The 27,865-nt window shown below is 46.2% G+C and overlaps 1 protein-coding gene across 2 annotated transcripts; it reads left to right on the top strand.

Annotated features, from left to right (window-relative positions):
• Positions 1–373: 373 nt before the first annotated feature.
• On the top strand, positions 374–19,767 carry Il1r2 (interleukin 1 receptor type 2). Of its 2 annotated transcripts, XM_051152735.1 has the most exons (8): positions 374–519; positions 1,800–2,061; positions 6,798–6,978; positions 10,197–10,371; positions 12,859–12,921; positions 14,263–14,398; positions 16,833–16,975; positions 19,569–19,767. In XM_051152735.1, the coding sequence occupies exons 1-8, from the start codon at positions 411–413 to the stop codon at positions 19,751–19,753; spliced, it is 1,254 nt and encodes a 417-aa protein (XP_051008692.1). In that variant the 5' UTR covers positions 374–410; the 3' UTR covers positions 19,754–19,767. The 2 variants fall into 2 exon arrangements, with proteins under 2 accessions (XP_051008692.1, XP_051008693.1); XM_051152736.1 differs by lacking the exons at positions 16,833–16,975; positions 19,569–19,767 and having other exon boundaries at positions 374–487; positions 1,810–2,061; positions 14,263–14,402.
• Positions 19,768–27,865: the final 8,098 nt, after the last annotated feature.

Genomic DNA, 27,865 nt, shown 5'->3' with positions numbered 1-27,865 from the left:
CCAGGATGAGAAGGTACAGGGTGGCCCAGGCAGAGGGGCAGGGGCTACTGAGGTGCGTTTCTGAGAGACACTTAGGACCTCACACTTGCCTTCCAGACAGGTCTGTGGGAGGTGCCTGGAGTGTGGGGGCGGTTCTTGCTAGTCATAAATACAGCCACATGGAGACAAATACAAAGGGGTTGAATTTTCTTATTTGCAAATATATAGACCAAACATTTCTGTTCTGTAGTTACAAGACACTGTTCTGTCTCCCACCCATCGCATCCCACCCCAGGACCATCTTCCCACTGTTCTGTCTCCCACCCTCCGCACCCCATCCCAGGACCATCTTCTCACGGCAGATGCCTTCCAACCCTTTCTCTTCTTGCAGGCTCCCCGAGTCCTGTGCCCTCTGGAAGTTGGTGCGGACAATGCTCATCTTGTGTGTGTTAGTAACTGGGGTTTCTGCCTTCACCACTCCACCGACGGAATTCACAAAAAGCGCTTCGGAATCTCCCCTTATGTCAGAGAAACACACAGGTAAGAAGCAACCATGTCAGCGGGGAAAGGGCCGGACCCAGTTTTTCCCGGGGAAACAGTTCTCTTGTGGGATTCTGCTAACAAACAGCAGACTACACGTATTCACTGCTTGGCAAGTGACAACAGATACTCCCCACCCCACCCACGGCGGCCGTTTGCTGAAGCCTGGATGTGTGTTTTCCTAGCAGGAAGAGAGTGGAGAACACTTATTTGGCCTTATACACTTGTTTTGGAATTTGAGATGCCTGGAAAAGACCATAGACTCAATCCGGATTGTAATTCCTTAAATCTGTTGTCGCTGTTAGCAGGACAACACTCTCTGAGGCAAATTAGAGACTGCTGCTTGAGCTGGGTGAGGGAAGGGTTTTTAAAGGTGAAAAACCACAGAGTATTTGCACAAGCCAGCCAAGAGTTTTTTCTGCTCTGTCAGGACTGGGTGGTCAAAGTAATTTCAAAATAGTCCTTGCATGTCTGCATGAGAAGGTTACAGAAGCCAACAAGCAGTCAATTACATCCTAACAAGTAGGTGGCCAGGGCTGGACATTTCCAGGTGGGGGTCACGGAGTCAGGGTTACTGGAAACTTATCTCCCAAGGACTGGACTCAGAGACACATGGCTAGTGGGTACTAAGATGGATGCTTAGGATCATAAAATGGAGTTTCTTGAGCCAACACACCTTTGATTTGAAAACATGTAGTCTGTCACAACCAACCCCCCTTTGTCTGTACTTACATAGTTCAACTTTTAATATTAACAAATGAAAAACATGACTATATTTTTAAATCTTTAAGAAAAGATTTAAAATTTTGCTATTGTCTGTCTTTGTTTGGTGCATGCATGTGTATGTGTGTATGTATATGTGTGTATATGTGTGTGTGTGTGTGTGTGTGTGTGTGTGTGTGTGCGTGTGTGGAGGTACCCTGGAGAGCCAGAAGAGAGTGTTAGATCCCCTGTAGCTAGAGTTACAGATGCTTGTGAGCCTTCTGGTATAGATGCTGAAGAATTTCCAACCCCAAAATCTTTGTTTTTTAATCACATTGTGAACCTGATTTAATTGCCTTCACAGGACAGGAGTTGAAATTGATGGGGCCCAGGTTATCATTTGGGAAGTCTAAAGTAACAGAGGGTACTGCTCACGGGACCCTGGTGCAGGTCACTTGGCTGAATCCTACTTAGATGTGCTGTGTATCCTTGGGTTAGGACTGGCCTCAGTCTGGGGACTTGTGGGTTTGTGATGTGAGCAGGTTTGGGACCTAATGTCTACTATCTCTGACCGGCAGTGCCTGGAGACAACTGCAGATTTCGTGGCAGAGATTTCAAGTCTGAATTCAGGCTGGAAGGCGAGCCTGTGGTTCTGAAGTGTCCCCTGGTACCTCACTCAGATGCCTCTACCAGTCCCCACACCCCACTTCTGACCTGGAGTAAACTGGACTCTTCTCAGCTGATCCCAGGAGATGAGCCGAGGATGTGGATGGAGGATGACGTGCTCTGGGTTGTGCCAGCAGTGCCACAGGACTCTGGCACCTACCTTTGCACACTCAGGTAAGCCCTCTGGGACTGGGGCGGCGTGGCTCCAAGGTATAATGGGCTCTAAGTGTCACTTGTATTTCAGAAAGTGCGCAATGACAATTCACAGAGTGTCTTCCTGGGTGTCTCTGCAAAGCTCCTGTGCTAGTTAGTGTGTGTGTGTATACATATGTGTGTATGTGTGTGTGTGTGTACGTGCACATGTGTGTTTCTGTTAAGTTGACATAAGCTAGCTTCCCTTTGGAAGAGGAAAACTGAGTTGAGGAGCTGTCTCCCTTAGACTGACTTGTAGGCAAATATGTGGAATATTTTAAATTGATGATTTATGTAGAAGGACCTAGCCCAAAGTCGTAGTCAGTGTTCTATTGCTACAAAGAGACACCATGACCATGTCAGCTCCTCTTAAAGCAGATAACATTTAATCGGGCTGCCTTACAGTATCAGAGGTTTAGTCTATTGTCACCGTGGCGGGAAGCAGGGTGGCACACAGGCAGACATGGTGCTGGGGAAGGAGCTCAGAGGTCTACACGCAGATCTGCAGGCACCAGGAAGAGAGAGACACCAGGACTGGTTTAGGCTTTGGGGACTCCAAAGTCCATCCCCTTTTCCCCAACAAGTCAGCAGCTACTCCAACAAGGTCAGATTGCTAATCACTCTCACAGCAGTACCACTTCCTACTGACCAAGCACTCAAATATGTGAGCAGGTCCTTAAGCACTGCTTCTCCACAGCCTCTGCCTCAGTTTCTGCCTCTGAGTTCCTGCCCTGAGTCCTTCATGATGGACTGGAAGCCGGAAGCTGCAACAGACCCTTTCTCCTCCAAGTGGCTGTTAGTCGTAGTGCTTCTCAGTGATAGAACACAAACCAGGACAGCTCCTCACCTGGATGTTTAGATAGCCCCCTCCCTTCTGTGGTGTATTTGGTCTCTCCTCAAGTGTCATCCCGCTGGAGAGAACTGCCCTAGCCATGTTAGCTACCTAGCATGCGGTCCTTGCTCCTACCCTGATGTTACTTTTCTTGATAACATTTCTCCCACTACACACATCTGTTCTGTGTGCATGTATGTAATACATGTCAACCATCAGAACATGAGCCCCAGAGGGACAGAGACTTGAATTTGCTCTTCACTGGTTATTCCACACTGTAGCGAAACAAGACAGAGATGGAAAATCCCCAGTGGACTTTTAGACCCGGATGAGATTTTAGAAATAGATTAACCCAATGCTTACTGCACGGATGAGGGCAATGAATATGCACAGAAAGTTCTTCGGGGGAAGGAAGAGAGGTACAGCATGAATCTAGACCAGTCCTCCCTACGTTATGTCCTGCTGATTTTGAAAAAAAAAATTGATGTAAAACACATATAACATAGGTCCTACCATGTTTACTTTAAGTGAACAGCTCAAGGAAATTAAGGACTTCCACACCACCATTATCACCACCACCACTACCATCACCATCACCATCATCATCACCATCATCACCACCACCACCATCATCACTAACACCACCACCACCACCACCACCAAATCACCACCACCACCACCACCAAATCACCACACCACCACCAAATCATCACCACCACCACCAAATCATCACCACCACCACCAAATCACCACCACCACCACCAAATCACCACCACCACCACCAAATCACCACACCACCACCAAATCATCACCACCACCACCAAATCATCACCACCACCACCAAATCACCACCACCACCACCAAATCACCACCACCAAATCACCACCACCACCACCAAATCATCACCACCACCACCAAATCACCACCACCACCACCATCATCACTAACACCACCACCACCATCACCAAATCACCACCACCACCACCAAATCACCACCACCACCACCAAATCACCACCACCACCACCAAATCACCACCACCACCACCACCAAATCATCACCACCACCACTACCACCACTAGCAGCAGTAGCAGCATCAGCAGCAGCAGCAACAGCAGCAGCAGCAACAGCAGCAGAAAAAACCCTGATCTTGGAGTCTGAAAGACATTTATGGGAATTTTACCCTTCTCCTTTGTATCCTGATGTGTTGGGAGGTTTGCTGGGAGGGTTGGGTGGACTAACAAGAACATGGGAAGGGTCTGGTGTAGGGAGAGTCAAGGTCTACGCTGACATGAGCATGGAACACCTGCAGGGCTACTGCCAAGAGGTTCAGATGTCAGGGAGAGGTAAGCAGACACACGCTGGCCTTGCAGCTAGTTTTTATGCTAGAATAAGAAATGTAGCCAATGCCCCAATTTTTGCAGGGAAAAAAGGGAGCTGTGAGGTAGAGGGGGCAGTGGCACCTCAGTGTGTTCAAGTGTCCTCTGCCTGGAGGGTGTTTGCCTTCCCTTCTCTTCCAACTGTGTAATACTTGGCTTCCTTCTATCAGAGTGGAAATCTCCAGCAACCTCTAGGACACACTTTGGCATTCATGGTTCCAGGGCATGAGACTTCCCGCCCTCACATGTTTATCTCTTGCCATTGGGAACTCACATGACCTTTCTGTCCCTCAGAGTAGTCAAGATAATCCTGCCAGGACAAACAGCCCCTAAATCTCAATGTGTTGTCCAAGGGGAATTGCCAGGTCAATATTGTGAACAAGCTTGGGGCTCTCCGTGTGTCTGGCAAGCTTGGTTTCTGGAGACTTCTAGTTTCTAGGATTTCAAAGAGACTTTGATTTTTGTCTCTTAGTAGTTACAGAGACTTGGAAGGCCACTTAACTTTGTATTTAATTTACTTTAGTTGTCTTTACTACCGGTGCATGTATTACTCAACTGAAGAGCAGTTCGCTGCAGCTAGCTACCATGAGGTCCCTTCAATTTGTAATGTGATTATTGATTTGACAATTTCCTACATATTTGCTGTTATTTACTAGAGCACGGGTAACTTATCAGTGGCCAAGTAACTGAAAAGATGACACTCTCCTCCCCTGGCACCCAGTAACTGCCTGCAGTCCTTCAGTGAGGAGCGGGCCTTGGGGCTCCTCCCTGTGCACTAAGTACCTGAAGTCCCGTCTTGTATAAGGGACCACAGCCCCCCTGTGTCCATGAATACAGTGGCCATATCATGTCCACAAGATGCCATTTCCTGGCTTTCTCCTCAATCTCTGGGTCTTGCACTGTTTCCACCTCCTCTTCTGCAGTGCTTTCTGAGTCTTCGAGTGGGTGATATGATTGCCCTGTTTAGGCCGAGCACTCCAGAGTCACTTACTCTTTACGCTTGTACGCTTGTAACAGCATAGAGTCTCTGTATTGCTAATCCCTGAAAATGGCGGCTCCTCTGATAAAGGCTGTGGGTTTAAATGTAAATATTTACAAGGTAGCTTGACACCATACCCATTTAACAAAACAATAGTAGTAAGTTTTCCCTTAGGGCCTATGACCTTTCTAGCCTTGGAGAGCAGGTTTACAGAAGCAAGCATGAGTTTCTTCCTGTGGAGGAAGTCTCAGATCCAACCAGCGAGCAGTTGGTTACCTCCATAAGAGCCATGCCATTAGTACATCAGTGGGTATACCCTGCTGGGCAGGAAGCTGCAGCTCGGGGCATCCTAGTCTAATTCTGCCCCAGCAGTTTGCATAGAATCCTTCAATACTATGAAAGCTAGCCAGTGGGGAAGGAGCTTCCAGCACAGATCCAGCTTGATTTCTCAATGTCCTGCAAATCCCAAGTGTGATTACTCACTTTAAAAAAATTAATTTTCTTTGTGCATAAATTTCTCATATAATTTTATTTTTCTTGGTTTTTTGTTTTTAATTTATTTTCAGAGCTTTCAGCCAGTTAAGTGATTATCAAACTTCTTTTTGTATTTTGTTGCTTTTTTGGATGTATATTGTTAGAGGTTTTTTGTTTGTTTGTTTGTTTTGTTTTTATTTTTTGTAAAAGTAACTTTTATATCATAGTTGCAATTGATCCTCATAGTCTCAGTTGAACTTGTTATTTGTTCTAGGTAGCTACTCATCTTAGGGCCTTAGCTGATATAGTTATATTTTTTCTATTTTATTTTGTTTCATTTTTTGGATGCTGCAGATTAAATGCAGAGCCTTATCTGTGCTCAGTGCATGCTCTACTACTTTCCAATCGCTTGTTTTTCTATTTTAAATATTAATTTTTTATTAATCTCTTCTATTCCTTCATCCACTTCTCCACACATTTCCAGCAATATTTTTAGCCTCTGTCCTCTTCTCAATTCTAAAAGCTGATAGAACCACTTATTAGACTTATGGGTGGGCCAACAAACAATTAAAGACATCTTTCCCACTTAATTCTTTTCCTTCACCCCCTGCCGTGTGGTTTTGTCTTTTAGACTCTAAACACGAAGTTCTCAGCAGTTTCCTGAAACTGGAAACCAGTTGGTAAAGCATTCCTAAGAGAAGAAAAGGACATTTTTCTTTAAGGACGCAGTGATTCTTGTGAACTCTTTGGCTATAGTTCCCTGGTTCCTGGGTTCAGGGCTCTCAAATGTCAAATCCCTTAGGAGGAGACTTGAGGATGTTCTTAGTGTCCTGGGTCCCGGATGAAGCTTTTGTGGGGGTCCTTCATGAAATGCACAGAACATACAGCTTCTAGAGAGTGGTTAGATGTGATGCCTTGGTACCCAAGAACTTAAAAAACAGGAGCTAAGCGACAATCATGAAGGCAACACAGACAGGATTTAACGGGGTTGGGAAGCTGTTCTGAGTTTTTGTTTTCCATTCATTGCCTCTTTCCTCTTTCTTAATAAACAATTAGAAATGCATCCCACTGTGAGCAAATGTCCGTGGAACTCAAGGTTTTTGAGGATACTGAAGCTACTCTGCCACTCGTCTCCTACTTGCAAATCTTGGCTGTCTCAGCCACTGGGTGGCTAGTGTGCCCTGACCTGAGAGAGTTCATCCCCAGCAAAAGTGATGGAAAGATACAGTGGTACAAGGTACGCCTCAAACACGCGTGCCGCTGAAACATGTTGGCCTCAAACACGCGTGCCGCTGAAACATGTTGGCCTCAAACACGCGTGCCGCTGAAACATGTTGGCCTCAAACACGCGTGCCGCTGAAACATGTTGGCCTCAAACACGCGTGCCGCTGAAACATGTTGGCCTCAAACACGCGTGCCGCTGAAACATGTTGGCCTCAAACACGCGTGCCGCTGAAACATGTTGGCCTCAAACACGCGTGCTGCTGAAACATGTTGGCCTCAAACACGCGTGCCGCTGAAACATGTCTTGCTGGCTGCATGACTCATACACAAAACCTGTTTGGAGACAATATATTCATGTAGACATGAATTTCACATGTAATTACACATTCAGAGATATTAGTATAAATGAAAATGGTAGTGGTTAGTGTTATCATTTGGTCCTTCTGTGGTTTGGGACAGGGTCACATAGAAAGAACAGGAGATGATTCCAGAGCAAATGGCTGCTGAAGAGCTTTTGAGTGTCACTTGCTTAAAATTAAGCAAGAAAACAAACAAACAAACAAAAAACTCTGTTCATTTCTTTATATACATGCTTTTAAAAAGTCTCTGGTAAAGCACAATGTGGTTATGGGGTAAACAGTTACAGTTTCCACTTTGTCTTCTTAAGTAAATAGCAAGTGTTTTATGGGTTCTTTGTGATGTCATTGGCATTGTTAGGTGGAGCATAGGCCACAAATTACAGCCTAGAGTCATATAGAGCTGTCACTTGCCTCTGTGTAACTCATCAAGTATGCAGAGTTCCCTGTTTTTAAATGCTTGAAAAAATTAGAACACTTCAGCGCATGTGACCATTGACTAAAGGCTTAGACTCCAAGGTCCATAGGCACATTTGTGTGGGGACAGAGCCATGCCATCAGTTTACAGATTGTCTGTGTTTGCATCTGCATAGTTGTGACAGAGACCATGAGGACTATGGTGGCACTAAATGGATGGGGAGACCTGGTGGCACTCAGAGGAAGGATAGCAGGCTACCAAGAAGAGACTTGATACCCTATGAGCATATAAAGGGGGAGGAAATCCCCCTCAGGAACAGTCATAGGGGAGGGGAATAAGGGGAAAATGGGAGGGAGGGAAGAATGGGAGGATACAAGGGATGGGATAACCATTGAGATGTAACAAGTATAAATTAATAAAAAAATTCATAAATTAAAAAAATATGTCCTATCTAGTCCTTATCTCAAAGAACTTGCCAACTTCTGATACAGACTGTAGAGAGATGCCGAGAAGTCTAGTATTCATGTAATCATTGATAAGAATTAGCCCTTTAATAAATAGGTTTACCAGTTGACTGGGATTAAAATGGCAAAATACACACACACACACACACACACACACACACACACACATTTATATACATCATAGCAATGCGATGCAATACTGGGAAATTTAAAATGCTTTTCTGAAAGCAGTTTGTGCTTGTGTTCAAGCCTGGTGAGCTGGGGAGGGCCTTCTCTTGGTGTAGAACAAGCGTGCAGAGGACAGATGCAAGGTGTCGTCACCTGCAGAGGATAGAACATAGGTCTGGAAACCGTGTGTCTGGCTGGGTTAGAAACCTTCTTCCTTCTTTTAGTTAGGACCAATCACTTCCCTTCTTGAACCTCTTTCTGCTGTGAAATGGAATTGGCAGTTCCGGCTGCCTGCAGTTAGTTGGTCTGACAGTTAGCAATGGAGTACTGCGCACAAAGCACCTGTCACAGTTCTTGTGTCCACACGATGCTTAGTGCCTGGGGCCAGCGCGAAGGCGTGAATGACAGTGGTCCTCCACTGTTCTGCTGAAGCTCTTCTCTAACCTCAGCAAACAGTCTAACAAGGCGGGGGGGGGGTTGGGGGGGGACTGCTCATCTCTCCCTTTACAGATAAAAGCAACAGGAGAAATGGACCCAAAGTCTCAGTTTGTAGAACAACTGTGGTAGCGTGTTCATATTTGCCTACTCAAGCTAAGAGCTGTGAAATCTCCCCCTTTAATTAAGCATATTTTGAAGACAAACTGCTGTCTCGGATCTGCGTGTGCTCCCACCCGCTGTGAGATTATGACGTCACTCAGGGTTGTATCTGATTGCTGACAGTCTTTAGCGTTGACCACGTTTTACTCCTCCCACCTCTCCCATTCTTTCTCAGCACCCCATCCTTTCAAAAGCGTTTCTCTATGTAGCACAGTCTGGCTTCAAACTCATAACTCCCCTGTCTCAGCTTCCCAGGTACATAATACCATGCACAGGCTATCATAATGTAGAAAGCAATATACTTGAGGCCATGGGGTGCTCAGTATTTTCTTTTTTAAAAAAAATTTATTTATTTTATTAATTGCATATGAGTGCTTTATCTGCAGAAAAGGGCATCAGATTACATTATAGATGGCTGTGAGCCACCACGTGGTTGCTGGGAATTGAACTCAGGACCTCTGGAAGAGCAGACGGCGCCCTTAACCACTGAGCCATCTCTTCAGCCCCACTCAGGATTTTCTTATCCTTGCTACTTCTCCCATTTTGCTGGAGGCCTCACCTCCAAGGCCTCTGTTCTGCAGAGAAGCTATGTAACTCCATGTCCATAGGAGTACAAAAGTTCCTGTCTTGTAGTAAGTTAAAGAAATTCTTGCAACTTGTTCTCTTCCTTGTTTTTCATGTCTTCATGTCTGTTTCATGGTGATTTTTCTTGCTATCGCTCCTAGTCGGTAGGTAGGCAGTTAGACTTTAAATATATTTGTACTTTAATGGTTTAAAATAAGTTAATCTTTAAAAAAATAGGCAAGATGTTCACGGATTCCTTTTCCTAAAGCGGACGTAGAGACACATCCATGTCAGCCTAGAATGCAAGAGACTAAGGCAAGAGAATCAAGAGTTAAGGTCGCTGGGCGTGGTGGTGCACATCTTTAATTCAGCAGGTGGATCTCTGTGAGTTCGAGGCCAGCCTGGTCTACAAAGTGAGTCCAGAAGAGCCAAGGCTACACTAAAAAAAAAAAAAAAAAAAAGTTATGGTCAGTGTGGGCAATATGATAAGATCTTAAGAATGAATTTAAAAGTGCGCCCCCAAACCAAAATAGTCCAAGTGAGCATACACCAGGGCAATTCTTGGGTTGTAGAGTCCATGTTGATTGACACCAATGATAAGACCCTGAGTGTTTGAGAGCTATGCTGTTCTAGAATGTAACTTTAAGATCCATTTCCCCTCAAGGGCTCTATCCTCTTGGACAAAGGCAACCAGAAGTTTCTAAGCGCAGGAGACCCCACTCGCTTACTGATAGCCAACACATCCATGGAGGATGCCGGCTACTACAGATGCGTTGTGACGTTTACCCACAAAGGCAAGGAGTACAACGTCACCAGGAGTATTGAGCTCCGGGTCAAAAGTGAGTACCTAAATGGAGGCACCTGCCTCGCCGGGCTCCAGGAGCAACATGACGGCAAATTCAGGAAGGAAGACAATAAATGTGCATTTCAACTGTTCAATGGTTCCTTGAGAAGAGCATTCTGGCAGTTCTGAGGGAAGGAGGATTAATCCTTGGGCAGACAAGGAACCAAAGTAGGTGTTTTGAAAGTGGCAAGGCTAAAACTCACCACTAGAGGAGGTCAAACCAAGGTGTCCTCCTGGGGAACAGAAGAAGCAAACACTCAGAGGTGGCTGGGATATTCTTACCCTGATATATATATATATATATATATATATATTATGGTCATGAAGTGAGCAATGAAATAATTTTCTGGTTGTGGGGTGTGTCACCACAACACGAGAAACTGTGTTAAAGGGTTGCAGTCTTAGGAAGGTTGAGGACCACTGTCTTACTGTTTTGAGTTTTGACCAGAGCACGATGCCTTGGCATGGCCTGTACAAAGTGCCCTGGTTGTTGTCTGCCTGGTTGTATGTCTACTTGCCTACCACAGAGGTTGAGCACAGCTGCCTGAAAGTTTGTTGGCATATTTTCACCAGCAAGCTGAGTATATTGGGGATAGTCACAAGTTTATATATACAGCTAGTTTGTTACATATATATTTATATGTATAGATCTCATACAGCCCAAAGATGGTTTGATGTGGTGTTTTCTCTAATTTTCTTTTTCTTTCTTTCTCTTTCTTTTTTGAGAAAGCTCTCAAGCTATACTTAGAATGGCTTTGTGGTCCAGGGACTACAGGTCGGCTTCTAACCAGAGAGCCTATTGTAGCCTTTCCATGTGGATATGGCAGGTCAATGTCACCAGGGTGGTATAGAAGTATTTTAATTAATTCTGTGCATTGAAACAAAGTTTTACTGTATGGAATTTTCCACGCACAGCATTGTGTTGGTGCTCAACAAGTTTCAGAGTTCAGAGTATTTTAGATTTTGAAAGCCTGGAAAAGTGATGCTCAGCCGATAACCAGGACAATTAGATGTGACAAGACCATGGTAGGAGGGGCTGATCGACATTTAGCAGTTGTGCAGTGTCCACCCCGAGCTCCTGTGTGCTGGAGAGGAGGCTAGGTGAAAGGAGAATGAACTATGTGAGCCCCAGACTCTACCCTCAGTATGCCTTTACACTGAGGACCAGGCACAATTGGAGCCTTTAAATCGCAAGCTCCGAGAGCGGTGGGAACACTGGGCTTAAAAGACTGTTCTGGGAAGGCAAAGTAACGTATCTCACAGGACCCAGAGGTTCATCACAAGGAATAACCTCATTCCCACGAAGCAAAGCCTCTGGCTCATACTTGTTATCCTATCCAGTGAGAACCCAGTCATAACTCCTGGCTCCTTTCAGGGTGATGCCTGAGAATGGTCTTCACTCCTTGTTTGTGTGATGCTGCGTAGAAACACTAGGGGGCGGTAGACTTGCACATTGAGCTCAGTTGTGAAACTGGGGAGAGAGAGTGGTTCTTGGATGGTGGTCCTGAGTACATCTCACAGGGAGAATCCAAGTGCTACTCACACGGAGAATCTGAGTATATCCCCTGCCCCCAGATTCTGAGCAGTGCCCCCTCACAGGAGAGTCTAACTAAGGTCCTATGCAGATCCGCTGAATTGGAGCGTGGGAGTTGAGGCGTTGAAATCTGTGTTTTCCACCCCCCACCCCCAAGACCATACAGGTGCACTCTCCTGATGGAGAACCGCTGTAGTATCTTATCCTTGACACTTGCCTTTCCCCTCGACTGTCCCAGCCCTGTTATAGGTGGTTCCTTAAGCTACACCAACATCTCATCAGGTCTTTATTTCTTGTGGTAATTTAAGTGCTTTTTAGTAGCAGAAACAAGCACCGTGAGGCCAGTTGAGGGATGCTCCCAACCCTTCACTCACACCCCAGCTGCCCTTTTTGGTCCACTTCAGGTGCCCAGTGTCTTCATGCCAGTTCAAATGCCTTGGAGGTCCATGCTAGCCTCCCCTAAGGAGCTTACCACCTTAGTTAATAAGACCTCCATGACCAGAGCAGTGTCACTGTATTTAGGACCCAGGGAGGGATAGATCTTATACACAGGCGACTGACTTTGCAATCCCTGTGCCTGCTCTTGAAGGAGTGGATTTTTAATATCCGAGGAGGGCAAAACCTTCAGGCAAAACCCATCCTGTGGATATCATCAGAGCGCATTCAGGAAGCCTGGGAGAGGACAAGCTAATTGTTCACCACAGAGCAGATAACAAAGACCGTCTGCCAGAGGAATGTAACTGTGGCCTCTTCCAGTAATGTTTCTGCCGGGAAAAGCATTGGCTTAAGATGCTCAGTTTCACGGAGAGCCCGTTTCCTTTGCCAGACAAAGGCTGATTCCCACAATGCCTGGTCACGTGGGGCAGGGTCACTTAATTAGCTGAACAAGGAGATCTGATTGTGTGCTGGAAGCCCTAATGCAATCTCTTTTCCTTTCAACCTCCTCAGGAACAACCACAGAGTCCATCCCAGTCATCATCTCTCCCCTGGAGACAATACCAGCATCCCTGGGTGAGGACCAGGAAGGACTGTGCTGCCCACGTGACAGTGGTGGTGCCTGAAGGCATCAGGGGTTTGGGGACCTGTGTCTGCTGACCGCCCCATGCCTTGGGGTGCCCAGTGCCTGACTGGAGCCCAAGAACCACACTATGTACTTGCTGGCACACCATTGCAGGGACCTTTGTCTTTGCCCAGTATTGTTAGCATTGCCATTATTTGAGAGCAATGATACTTTATTTTCTGAAAGTTATACCTACAAAAACCTAAATGCAATGGGGTGAGTAATTTGGTAAGAGTTATTAACTGTTGGAAAGAGCCCACGGAGCAGGCATCTTTTGTACATTTATGTTAACCCATGGTCTCAGTATTTAGCAGCTGCTCGGGATCCCTGGAAGACTATTTGTCAAACAAAGCCAGCAGGGACTGTAGACAATTCCATGTTACTAGAGTGGCTGGCATATCCATTCAATGGTTTGATGAAAAGGGGTTTCCATCTCTAGCCCATGCAGATACAGGATGTCCTGACCAACAAACTGTTGAATGGTCCCTAGTGGGTGAAGGCCCATGAGTGAACTGCACCAGACACTTTCTGAAGTATGATAGAGAAGGGCTGCCCATCTATTGAGCATTTACTCTGCCCAGTGGGAGCCCATCCCCTGCCAAGCCCAACTCTATAGCAAGGTTTTATTTCTATTATTAACCACAAGAAGCCACTGGGGAGTCATGGGGACATAGTGCACTTCAGACACTGGCACTTGGGGTCAAGTTTGCCTGGAAAGCTGATGTACACATACCCTCTTATGTGCTTGGTTTTTTTTTTTTTTAATAATACAGTTTTATAGTTTTGATGTTCATTTATCAAGCTCTGGCTTCAGAATTCATTTGAAAACAAAACATTATTAATACGTCTGTTTGGTGTTGGGTTTAAATGTTAAAGTTTATCTGGAGACCATTGGGAAAGAGTAGAGCTGAGGCCAGCAGTGGGCCCAAAGAAAGACTCACACACTACAAAATGTTTTGTTGTTAGCACTATTTGGGGAAGAAAACAGCCCTGAGCATCGAATGCTCTATAGGTACTCAGTGGCCTTGGTGAAGCTATTCAGGACCATGTGCTTTGGGACTTTTGCCCGCTGCATAGCCCAGTGGACGTGCTGGAGACATTTGGAAAACAAGTACCTGAGTAGACCACTTGAGGGAACTAAATTCCCTTGTAAGGAAGCGATTGACTTCTGAGGGGTGCTTGAGAAGACAAGCAAGGCCCTGTGCTGAGAGCTTTCTGCAGGGTGCGAGGTAAGGAGCCCCCTTTCCCTGCTGGGTTCTGATGGTTGCTGTGTTATGTCTTCCTATACCCAGGGTCAAGACTGATAGTCCCATGCAAGGTGTTTCTGGGAACTGGGACACCTTCCAACACCATCGTGTGGTGGATGGCTAACAGTACTTTTATCTCAACGGCCTACCCAAGAGGCCGTGTGACTGAGGGGCTACACCAGTAAGTGGGCGAGGGTTTCCTGCTGGGGCTTACTTGCTTCTGGACGTGATGTTACCTTCAGGGCCTGTTAATATGACACACATACATTGTAGTAAAAGTAACTTTTTAAGAACTTACAAACTGTTGGGGATTTAAAGCTTTAAAAATGGAAATTTGCTTAACATTATCTCGAGAACCAAATGTTCTCTAGACTTGTGTGAGTTGCAGTGTACTAGTTGACTCTTTAAATATTTCAGAGTTGGAACGTTTCCACTTACCACTCTATCGCACGCATTCCTCTTAAAATTTTTCATAAGTTTCATAAACATTATAAAACCTTGACACGGTATCTGTACTAGAACTGTGGTCTGATATGTCTCTGAAAGAGAAAGGAGAGAGAGAGAGAGAGAGAGAGAGAGAGAGAGAGAGAGAGAGCGAGGCAGGAGCGAGAGTAGAGCGAAAATATAAGAAGCAAGAAGTAGAAGAGAAGGAGGAGGAGGAGCGCGGAGGAGGTAGGAGGAGGAGGAAAGAGAGAGGGAGAGAGGGTAGAGAGGGAGGGAGAGAGATGGAGGGAGAGAGAGGGAGAGAGCGAGCGGAGCGAGAGAGGAGAGAGAGAGAGATAGAGAGAAAGAGAAGAACAGAAGAAGAGGAGGCGGAGGAGGAGGCGGAGGAGCGAGAGGCGATGAGAGGGCGAGAGAGGGAGGGAGCGAGTGGAGGAGAGAAGAAGGAAGAGAGAGAGAGGGAGGAGAGGAGATGGGAGCGAGAGAGAGAGAGAGAGAGAGAGAGAGAGAGAGAGAGAGAGGCATAAGCATCTATCTCTCTTACATCAATTTTTACACTCTGAAAGTTGAAAGAAAAGGAGACAGAGGGTTCAAAGTTTCAAGTACTTTTTAATGTTGTTGCTTGGTACTTTGAATTAGCCTGGGCGTATCAGTCTTTGGCATTTTGGGGAAGATGAACAAAAGTGTTCTTTGTGGGCACATCTAGCGGATGACCATGACGTGGTTGCATAATCTGTCGCTTTCAGTTCCTTGTTGCCAAAGACTTAGTCACAATAAATGTCCAGTGTCGCTGGACTCAGGCTGCTCACTTAATAGTCCCAGTGAGTGTGTTCCGAGACACCTTCATTGCCATGAACGGATAGTAGTGAGGTGCCTTGGCTTCTGCTTAAGTTGCAAATGGGAGGCACCCTGATGAGGGCCTTCCGTGGGCTGTCCGATGCTCTGACCTGCGCGTGTCTCTCCACTGGGGAGGACACCCTTGAGAGTCCAGGCCCTGGAAACTCCCTCTGCATCACCATGAAATAACTGACTGGTGAGAAAGTCAAATTTCCCAAACTAGATTTTTCTGTTCCTACTTGATTGTTGAAAGTATTTTTGTTCACTCCAAAATGAAGTTTTCCATCTAAACCGAGAGGGGAATATGTGCTTTCATTGCGACAAATGTCCTGTTACAAAGGGCACTGTCTTCAGGGACACATGGTCCTCCAAACAGGCTAGAAAGTCTCTCAGATGAGAATTGACCTCAGTGGCAGCTTATCTGAACTTTACAGAAATGGCGGTCAGTTTAACACAACAGGCAGTTCTAATTTGAGACTGTCTTCCTTGCTATCCTATAAGAGACAAGTCTACTATAGACACATACATCATTGTCTGTATAGGCACAGCACGACCTACATCCACCCGTCATGCTCTACACCTATACATCATGCTACACATCCATACACCATGCTCTACATATACACATCACACACTGCATCCATCCCTCATGCTCTGCATACATATGTCATGCTCTACATCCATGCATCATGCTCTGCATACCTATGTCATGCTCTGCATACATCCCTCATGCTCTGCATACATATGTCATGCTCTGCATCCATCCATCATGCTCTGCATACATATGTCATGCTCTACATCCATCCATCATGCTCTGCATACCTATGTCATGCTCTGCATACATCCCTCATGCTCTGCATCCATCCATCATGCTCTGCATACATATGTCATGCTCTGTATCCATCCATCATGCTCTGAATCCATCCCTCATGCTCTGCATCCATCCATCATGCTCTGCATACATATGTCATGCTCTACATCCATCCATCATGCTCTGCATACCTATGTCATGCTCTGCATCCATCCCTCATGCTCTGCATCCATCCATCATGCTCTGCATCCATCCATCATGCTCTGCATACCTATGTCATGCTCTGCATCCATCCATCATGCTCTGCATCCATCCATCATGCTCTGCATCCATCCATCATGCTCTACATCCATCCATCATGTTCTGCATACCTATGTCATGCTCTGCATCCATCCATCATGCTCTGCATACCTATGTCATGCTCTGCATACCTATATCATGCTCTACCCACATCCCTCATGCTCTGCCCACATCCATCATGCACTACATCCATCCATCACGCTCAGTCGAATGTTTTCTCACCCAGCCAATACTCAGAGAATGATGAGAACTACGTGGAAGTGCCACTGATCTTTGATCCGGTCACAAGGGAGGATCTGAATACAGATTTTAAATGTGTTGCCACGAATCCACGGAGTTTTCAGTCGCACCACACCACAGTCAAGGAAGGTATGTATCCGGAGGACACTAAAAGGAAAACCAACTTGTCGAATGCTTTATGGATGCTGAACTACACAGTGTCTAGATGTTTCTTTGTGGGGCACTGAAAGGAAGCCTCAGATTGTGTGTGTGTGTGTGTGTGTGTGTGTGTGTGAGTGTGTGTGTGTGAGGGAGTGTGTGAATGTACATGTGTGTGAGAGTTGTGTGAGTGTGTGTGAGTATGTGTGTGTGTGAGAGAGTGTGAGTGTGTGTGAGAGTGTGTGTGTGTGAATGTATGTGTGTGTGTGAGAGTTGTGTGAGTGCAAGTGTATGCATGAGAGAGAGAGTGTGTGTGTGTGAAGGCCAGAGACCGAGTGAGTCTTCTTCAGTCACTCCCGCTTTGTTCACGTAGGCAGGGTCTCTCGCTCTAACCCAGAGATCACTGGTTAGACTAGTCTAGACTACCCAGCTGGCTCCAGGGCTCCCTGTTTCATGCCCTGGGTGCTGGGACTATAAGCATGCTGCCACACCCACCTTGCACATGTAGGTGCTGGGGGCCTGCAGTCTGGTCCCCAAGTTTGTACAGGCCCATGTCACTGGCCCCAAACTCTACTTTTAAAAAGAATTGTTAACAGGGTGGACAGTTGGCACTGGGAAATTATACTTAGATTTTTAAAAAACCAATTTGGGATTATTTTTAGCAAATACATAAAAATCAGCAGTGAACTGAATGCCCTGTGTCTTCTTGCAGCTCCGCCTTGGAGCACCAGGATTTGTTGACCCCATCTGGTCTCTAGAAGGTGATGCATCACTCTTTATCTCTGTCCTGCTTTGTGATGACCAGGCTTTCAGGGCAGCAGGCACCTGCAAGGTCAAAACCCTCAAACAACGGAAATAAATGTGGTTGGTGGACAAGGACATTTCACAAAGAAAAAAAACCCAAGCCATAAGGAAATCATTGTTGTTTGAATGTTGAGCAGGAAAGTGAGATGCAGTTAATGTAGTTTCTGTTGATGGGGCCTGATTCGATAACCTGCAGGCCACAGTGGTCCTAGGAGGACTCTGAATGCAGCCTCTAGAGCAGGGCTGTAGCCGTCAGCGAAATGCCTTTGGTCCATATCTGTTCACATAGCCAGGAAGGCAGCCATGGATGTATTTTAAATTAGGAGCCCTGGCTTTTCCTGATTGAAGTTTTACAACTAAAGCTTGTGTGCCTGGGGTGGTGTCTGAGGTCATCTCAGTGCCAGTCAAGCTGGGAGGATTCTGGTGAGGTGGGAACTGCGTAGATTTGGAAATCAGAGTCTCACAAAACAGTTTCTCCATCTGGGACCTGGACTTTGTGTGGTCTGTGCCCTGGAGTCCTTTCACATGTGTGCTCACCGGGCTCTGGCTTTGTGTGTCTGTCCCACACTAAGCCGGTGTTTGCTTCCCAAGGGCACATTAGGATTGGAAGGTTATGCAACTTGTTACCACTCTATAGTCCTCATCCATGTAAGATGATGAGACTATTCCATAGAACCAGCTTGAGAGTCCCTTAGCTCCTGCACAGAGCATGGCAAATGCTAGCTTACAATCTGTAGTCTGATGTAGGGGAGAAGTTCAACAGGTAAAGTGGACCTGAGTTCGGGTTCGGGCGTCCATGTAAAGAGACGGCAATGGTAGCCATAATCATAACGCTGGGAAGAGACAGGAGAACTCCTGGGCTTCCACTGGCTACCAGTCTAGCGCGCGCATGCGTGCGTGCGCGCGCGCACATACACACACACACACACACACACACACACACACACATGCACACAAACCTTCACTGACCCTAAACCCCCATCACACAGACACACATCTATTCGCATGCATACTTACCTGCTTAAACTCCCACACACCCTACAACCACTGCACTTATACACATACACATGTGTGCACACACACGGACACACATGCACACACACATGTGTGGAAGTTTACATACCCTAGTCCTTGAACTGAAGCAAGGGGGAATCAAGTTTGAGGTCTTCCTGGGCTACGTGGCCAGACCCTATCTTAGAAAAAAGAAAGTGCAAGTCTGGCCTCATCAACATGATATCTAATAACTCTGGTCTCAGACTTTCTACTGTTGTACTCACAATCTCTTCTTGTATTTACACAACAGAGATGTCTAGGAATCAAATACATAATAGCTGGATCCAAGAAATAACCTTGTCATCCAAGGTCCTTACCCAAAAGTTTCTTTTCTTTGTCTTTATTTCCGATTCAATCCCCATGAGACCCGTGACCATGGGCAAGGCACAGCCTGTGCCCTGGCACCTCACCAACAGCTGACAGAGACAAAGGCAGGTGCCGTCTTACATGCCCTGCCCACAGCGAGTACAGCCCCATGGCTTCTGCTCCTTACTTTGTGATGTCCTTTAATCAGATTTTGCCCACCTTGCTCGTTGTCTGACACATCTGTGACATCTGTCACAGATGCCATCCTCAAATAGATTTGTACGAGACAAACTTTCCAGAAACCACTGCGTATTTATCAATGAAAACAAACACTGATTTTTTTTTTCTTCCCTGTCTACCTGCGCTGCTTTGTTCTGTGGCAAGAGATGTCCCCTCTCAACGCTCTCTCTTCCTTCTGCAGTCTCTTCCACATTCTCCTGGGGCATTGCACTGGCACCCCTGTCTCTGATCTTCTTGGTTGTCGCGGGAATATGGATGCGCAGACGGTGTAAACTCAGGGCTGGAAAGACATATGGACTGACCAAGCTGCCGACTAACAACCAGGACTTCCCTTCCAGTCCAGACCAAATAAAGGAAATGAAATAATGTAAGGCCAACCGACTCGATTCTTATGGGAGTGGCTACGCCGTTTAGAGATTCTGTTTTTTTTTTTTTTTTTTTTAAATCTCTGTTTAGCTAGCTCCTTGTTTGTAGTTGAAGCTGTAAGCCCTATACTCCGCTCTTCTCAGCGCGAATAGGCAGGGGCGCATGAGCAGCCCCGCCCTTTGTGATCCACCAATGAAAACAAGGCCTGTGGAGGCCCAGCAGCCGCGGAGGTCATGTGGAGCCAGTGTCCTCTGGGGCCAGTCCTTAATACAGTAACACACACCCCCACCCACCCCCCTGCCAAAGCAACCACTAAAACAAGGCACCAGTAGTCTTGAATAAGAGGGAAAGACCTCCAGAGTACTTGGAAAGTTCATTCACTAAGTCTTTATAATGAGGCTGAGGAGAGAAACTGGAGGCGTGAATATGTTTAAGGCAAAATGTGCCTTTAAAAAGGGTGATTTTCATCTTGATTCTGGAAAGGTGATTTAGAAATACTGAAACAGAATCATCAAGGATGAGTGATTCAAGAATTAGCAACTGTCTTTTTGTAGCCAATAGAAACCATGCCAAGAATAATTAACTGGTCAAAACTGCAGAGAACAGCCACCTATGGGGTGCCCATCCCCAGCCGATACATCTTCAACTCAACTCCTGTACCTAAGGCTCAAGGAACACCTCAGAGGGGGTGTAAAAATCGAAAGAGCTAGGCGTGCAGGTCATCTGCTGTGAGACAGCATCCTCTACATGTGACAAGGGCGCTGCACTTATGAAGTCAACAATAAGGTCTTCTAAACAAGATGCACATGATGACAGGACTGGTTGATGGGGGAAATCTCACAAGTCCCTACTCCCAGGTAAATTTCTATAGCTAATCAATGACTGTGGAAGCGGGGAGAATCAGTCTTCCACAGGGGCGGGTTCCCAGTAGCTTACTCAATCCCAATTGTTCAGCTCTAAACACATATACGTACGAGCAACACTAAACGGACTCAGCAGGTACATATATGCACACATACACATAAAACAATAAAGTTTAGATCATGATTTTAAGAGGGAGTTGGGGGCATGGAAGGAGTTAAGTGGGGGAGAGGGTGGGGAGACATGATAATATAGAGTACTCACGGATGAAATCCTTAAAAAAATTGTGAAAAATGAAACAGCACCAAAATGTAGCTTGTTTACAAAGTTCACTTTTTGAAACAACTAACAATGGAGTAGTTTAAGGTTACTTAGCTTAGAGGCATCATTCTTAGTATGTCTCGCTACTGTCTTAGTTTGCTCTCTGTCGCTATGATAAAACCCAATGACCAAAAGCATCTTGGGAGAGAAAAGGCTTATTGGGTTCATCAGCGGGGGGCAGCCAAGGCAAGACTCAGGCCAGGGATCTGGAGGCTGGGAATGAGACTGAGGCCATGGAGGAGTGTTGCTCATGTTTAGCTACCTTTCTTATACCTCCAAGGACCAGCTGACCAAGGATGGCACCACCCACGGTAGGTTACACCAATCATTAAACAAGATAAAAATTTGCCTACAGGTCATTCTGGTGGAGGTGTTGTTTTCAGTTAGAGGTTCTTCTCCCCAAATAACTCTAGCTTGTATCAAGTGGACAAAAAACTAGCCAGGCCAGCTCCTGTAACAAATTACCGTAAGTGTGTGTGTGTGTGTGTGTGTGTGTGTGTGAACTTACAAACAATGGGAGTTCATTTCTTACAGTTCAGGAAGTTGGGATCTCAAGAGCACGCTGCTGCTGTTTCCTGGTTTGCCTAGAGCTACCCCTCAGAACAATTTTCTTCCAGTGGCCCCACCTCTCAACACCGTTCTGTTACAAGTTCAAGTTTCAAGTAGGAAGGTTAGGAAGACACAGTATAGCAGGACCCCCCCCCCCATGCCCTTGCCAGTGTGAGAACATGTGTAGGAGACAAACACACGAAATGCTTGTGTCAGTGATCATCAGGTGTAAAGTAAAGTAACTGAGTTCCCTACGACCTCACACCCTATCTGCTCTCAATGAGTACGATCAAGGCATTTGGATGCCCTCGCTCCTATACCCCATAGTTCCTTTAGTAATTTGACAATAGGAAAAAGGCAATAACAAGCTAGTGTGGTACTGGGACCAACTTGAACAACATGCTCACCATGCACCAAGCATCTCTCACCTTTTCTACTCAGTGACATCATGCCGGTGATGTAGAGGCACTGTGATTTTATTTCACCGTATAAAATGGCAAGTGCCACAGGTGGGCACTTCTGCTTCCCAGTTTCCAAAGGGATTAGACAGGGTCAAAGAGGTGACATATGGCTCCTCTTAGCAACTTATCTTCGGCAAGCCTTCGAAAAAGAAAAGGATTAGAAATATACAACTTAGTATCCAGATGGTCAAAATTAGGGACCAATTACCAGTTATGATTGCCCGCGTTGTGAGGCAAAGAAGGTGTGAATAGGAAATTATAAAGTGTTTTGTATGATCCTTAGAGTTGCTATTAATGGTCAGAATCAGAACTGTTTCCAGGTTCTTGGCCTCATAATTAAAGAACTGAAATGAGTCTACACATAGGCTTGCAAAAGTAGCCGGGAAAGTTTATTCAAAGCACAATCATAGCACGGGTCAGCACTGCACTGTCAAGGCCGACAGTGGTAACATTTAAAGGCCTGAATATTTTCCCAGGGTTATCGTGTGTGAGGTCCAAAAGAAGGGAAAGCTTGGTTAATGGGGCGTAGGTGGAGCGAGTCTCTGTTTCGATCGACTGTGTGGAATAATCATTTTTCTTGGTGTGTCCCTTTCCATAATGCATCTGATTACAGTTTGATGCACACCCGTTGCATAAGATGATAAACAGAGGATTTTCCCCAGGAGTTGACTTAGGGACAAAGTGAATCCAGAAGCCAGTCGAGGTTCGGTTGGCCCCCTGCCTTCATACCTAGACATAAGCAGAGCAAGACTGAGTAGAATCTAAGTTCGATGGTGGTTGAGAGAAGGAAGAACACACTCCAGTGCTCAGAGCAGGGTGAGCATGCAGCTTGGTTCAGGTCGGGGTCCTTGGTTACTGAAGTCTTGGTTGCTAGGAGTATTGTTTGGAGTCTGCCATGTGTGTAGGCCTAGCAGAGTGAAATCCCAGGTGAGAAAGCTGTACTGCAGGCTTGGCTGCCTTAGTTACAGTGTTACTGAACTGCATCTAGACCAAGATGAACATTGTAAATAAGGAATTGAAAGAGCTATCTGGGCTCAAGTTTAAATGGTGGCTTGTGTCAGCTTTGTGATCTTGGGCAAATCCTTTCATCTTACAGGCTACCAATTTTCTCATTCAAAAAGTTGGGATGATAGCAAAAATTCTACTAACTATTTTATTTTTTTTTTAATTTTTAAATTCTACTAACTATTTAGCTGTATTTTGTGTATTTACACCTTTCTTTTTTAAAAAAAAAATTAGAAGTCAAAACCAGGAAGCATCAACAGAAATAAAAACGGCTGCTTTGTGTAGGCTACACACAAGCAAACCATGGCTTGCCAGTTGCGCTGGTCTCTACATTATTGGCCATCAGAATGCAGGACCAAGGCTGATTTTGACTTTTATCTTGACATTTCCCCATTGTTGCCTTCTATTGTCCTGTTGTCTGATCCTTTGAAGAGGAAGCAGGGACTTTACCCATGGAGGCAGAGCACAGGGCTTGAGATGGCAGGACCAGAGAGAGCATCACACACTGCTGGGCAGCAAGGCTTGGGCTCTAAGACCTTTCATTAGTCTCCTCCGCCTCCTGGAGTCCACACTCCACACCTGTAGATTTGGCAGCTTCAGGAATGATCCCAGGAAAGGTCCTGACTGTGACTAGAAGGAATTGCCAGCTACCCTTTAGACTCACCTTGACTGCACCGTGGATGTACTGCCTTAAATGGAGGGTTTGGGACAGGTGCTCAACGCAACTTATATTCATGTCAAAGAAGAAGCTTGATAAAATCAACGCACTGAAAGAGAAGAACAGATGTTAATCATTCTGAAAGACACACTGGGTTATTTAGGAAGTCTCTCAGGTGAAAGAATAAAAGAAATAAAACAAGAAAAGAGCAATTTTTGTTGGTAATAGTTTTCCTGGGCTTCTGTATGCCATCCTGTGTATGTCTGGAATTTTCCATTCTGGAGAATAAAATATAAATACACCAGCAAGTTGATTTTATAATGTGGCTGACCCCATCTACCTCAGGTCGATCCTCTTAGCTACTGGAGGGTGGGGTTTTTTTCATACCCCCTGTTCGAATGATGCATGTGGGGAGGCAGATCATGTTGGGGCCTCACACTTCCGTGTGTTGCTGATAGGAAAAGGACAAGCCCTACGTGATAAGATGCCAACTCTCCAAGAAGCAGCTGAGGCTGACGGTGAGGGACGCGGGGGGAGGGGGGTCAGCAATGGTCACCAAAAGTGACTGATGCACTAAAGGGTAGATTTCAAGTGTCCAAGAGAATTCAGAAGGGCTCTTAAATAGAAAATATAGAGATTTACTGTGAGGGTCTCCAGGCAGGAGGGTTCGTACTCATGGGTACCTCTCCAACACAGGGTGTGTGCATCAAGTGCAAATATTTCCCATTCCAAACCTGCACTGGCCTTTGCCCTGGCCTTCTGCCAACAGTTGGGCACAAACACTCCCTGTGTTCCCATGTTTTCCTGAATATGTGTTCTCTGCCCCCTGGGCATCTGCCATCTTTGTCACCTCTTCAGGTCTTGTTGCTGCTTCTGGACTCCAGGGGATCACTGCCACCCACGGGGGGGGGGTGTGGAGTCTGCGTGTTCAGAGACAAGATGTTCAGCTGCCACCCTTGGCTGCAAACATAGCCAGCTATGGGTACCCTCTATAGCCCCAGAGAAATCCTTTTTTTAAAGTTCACGTGGTCAACCAGATTCCAAACCAGGGTGATGGTGGCATGGCTGAAACCCCCACTTGCCGCCACCAAACCCCCCCCCCCCAATCTTCAGAAAAAGCAAAGCAAAACAGGTCTGCTGTGGAGAAACTTGCAGAACCCACTGCTCACTGCCTTGAGAAACTGCCCAGGCTACAACTGCTGGGTGGAGTTATCAGGGCAAGGCGTGAGACAAGCAGATCCAGGGACAGTGGGAGATAATGCTTTGCATAAATGAAATGAATAAAAGAAGAAAAAGAAAACATCATGAATTTACAGTGTATGAAATCTTGTGTTTTGCCCAATTCAATGCTCAAAGGAAAAAAAAAGTCTACTAGTTAGAGTTATCCACACTTTAGAGATGAAAAATACACGTCTATTATTTTTTACTCTCTCTCTCTCTCTTCTCTCTCTCTTCTCTCTCTCTCTCTCTCTCTCTCTCTCTCTCTCTCTCTCTGTGCGCATGTACACACACACACACACACACACACACACACACACACACACACATATATAACGTTGGGATGTCTTCCTTAAGCTCTTTTCCACTTTATATTTCTGAGACAGTGCTCTGGAGTCAGGGCTTGCTATTTTACCTAGACTGGCTCCTCAATCAGCCCTGGAGATTGTGTCTACCTCTGCCCTTCAGCACCAAGGCCATCTGCGTATGCTACCACACTGGCTTTTATATAGGTGCCAGGCATCTGAACTCAGTTCCTTATGCTTGCACAGCGAGGACTTTACCCACTGAGCCATCTCCTCAACTCTGGCGCATTCAATTTGAAAGTTACATCATAGAGTGTGGCTTAGAGCAGCAGCGACAATGGGTTTTCTAATATCGGCACGGCAGTTGGCCCAGGTCACAGCTACAGCTAGAAGGGACAGAGTAAATGTCTTCACTCCTCAGGGAGCTGGCTCCCACAAAGAGGAAGCTAAGTCAGAGCAATCTAGGTCCCCTCAAACTCACCAGCAGACATGTGTGGAATCTATGAGGGACCAGAGCTGCTAACCACCCCTCCCCTGCCCTCCTCCCCAGAGAAGGAAGCATCAGAAAGAGAATTAACTATCCTGCCCTGCAGCGTTTTTGCCTTTTGGGTCATCTAAGCTGGACAGACTGCCCAACAAACCCATGATCTACTGAGCTGGACTCCCTTGCAGCTGCAGGTGTGGTGATGAGCTTTTGCAGCCTTTGTAGCCTGCGTTCTCAGCGAAAAGCCGTGTGCCTTTTGGGGCCTTTCTGATGCTCTTGAGAAGGAAATCTGGATTTCACCCCACAGAAAACGGAAATATTTTTTAAAAAGTATGTGAACTAAATGAATACCAAAACCCAGGGTGTCCACACAGAAGCAAACATCAGGCAGTGGGAGCAATCGTGCTCCCTCAAGAACTAAGCATCTCTGACTTATTTCCAGCAACTGTGCCATAGCTTTCCTGTTGCAGTTCTGTTCTTCATTACGATAGTGTCTCTTCCCTGGACTAAAGAAGCAGGGGTGGTTGGGATGTGGTTTGGAAGTTTGCATACTTCTGAGCCCTGGGAAATGGGCCACGGGTCAAGATCTTGTTCTCCTTGTTATGTGGCCTCGTTTTCTTCGCACCCCGGGGCATTTGTGCTTGAAAAGGTGTTCAGTAGACGGTTAGCAATCAATGAGTGCTTACTGGATGCGTACATGCATGGACGACGACGTTGGGGAGGGGAAGAGCCTTGAGAAGTGGCTGTTCATTGGCCACTGGCACGCCTCCAAAGGTTGGTCCACCGAGCTCCTCAGCCGCATCTCATTACAGCACCTGTGCTTCCGGCTTCCTGTGGTGTTGATTTCGGTTTCCTCCTTCAGCTCCAGTTGGAGTACAGACAAGTTGAGAACAGGTTCAAGGTCGGCTTGCTCTTCGCCTCCCGGAGCTGTCCTGTAAGATTTCGCAGGGTAACGGCAAGGGATGGGTTCACAGAAAAGGCCTGAGGAAGGTGGGGCTCACTGCAGATGGCCCGAGAGACACGTAACTGGGCAGCGACATGGCTAAAAGGCCGGAAGACAAATTCCCTCTGCATCTCCACATGAAGCCAGCAGGACCACAGGTCTCTGATGAGGGGTGCAGCCGGTGGGCGTGGGAGTGATCACCAGATACACCCCCAGGAGTCTGCATGCTCTCACAGGAGACACATATCAGATCATTACATCACCACTCCTAACAGTGGCAAGATTAATTACTGTTATGAAACAAAATAAATGATAGCAACAAAAATAAGTTTATGCCTGGGGGGGCGGTCACCACACCACGAGGGACTGTATTAAAGGGTCTCAGTGTTAGGAAAGTTCAGAACCACTGCTCTGAAGAGAGTGAGGTTAGAGACACCTTGAAGGGAGCACAGAAACACAACTGGGGGTACCCCTGTGTCGCTCTTCCATTCTGGGTTTGTGCAGGTTCACACTTTCCTTGGTCTGGCAGATGGCACTAAGCCCTCTTTAGCCCCTTTATCCCTCTTCCACAGCTTCTCTCACAGGGCACTAGAATGTTCTTTCTCAAGTCCATCACCCCTCTGTATCAGAGCTGTGAATGGCTGCTGCACATAGCCCATACTCTACATGTCCTAGCTAAGACCTGGTGACCTTTGACTTCTTTAGCCCATGAATTTGATCCACTGTATTTCCCTTAGAATGCCACCTTCCAGGAGAGCTTCCTGCTGTTCTTCTGTCTTCCGGAAGAGAATCATTGCCATGGGGTCAGTGATGAGAAATATGAAATGTGTAAAAGGAAACTCAAATCCTCCTTTCAGTTTTATGCTGAATGTATCTCTCAGTGGAATTGAGGACGCCGGGGAGTCTGCCTGATCAGGGCGGGAGGCCTTTCCCAGCCACCCCTGGCATGGTTCTAAGTGGGTTTTTTTTTGTTCTCTGGACTCAGGGTTTCCTGTTGAAAAGGTCCAGGAGATTATCACAGTTCAGCACAGAGCACTTGCTGAACCCTAACTAAATACAGCCTCTGATTAAATCCTTCAGACGCTAATGAAAATATTTTTTAGGAGAACTCTCTGGGAGCTGGGCCAAGTGTGAGAGCACTTTTCTTGGTCAATACTTGGACTTGCCCGTCTTTCTGAGTCAGCTTGTACACAGCATGCCCATCCTGAGGAAACCCAGGACACTGATCTTCAAAGCCCACAGTGGGAGTCAGTGTCAGACACCTGGAGATAAGGGACCCCAGAGGACAGCTCATGGCACTGCCTCCC

This window comes from Acomys russatus, chromosome 11 (assembly GCF_903995435.1).
Source record: "Acomys russatus chromosome 11, mAcoRus1.1, whole genome shotgun sequence".
Lineage (NCBI taxonomy): Eukaryota > Metazoa > Chordata > Mammalia > Rodentia > Muridae > Acomys > Acomys russatus.
The sequence above is the reverse complement of the archived record's forward strand: the minus strand, read 5'-3'. Positions and strand labels throughout refer to the sequence as shown.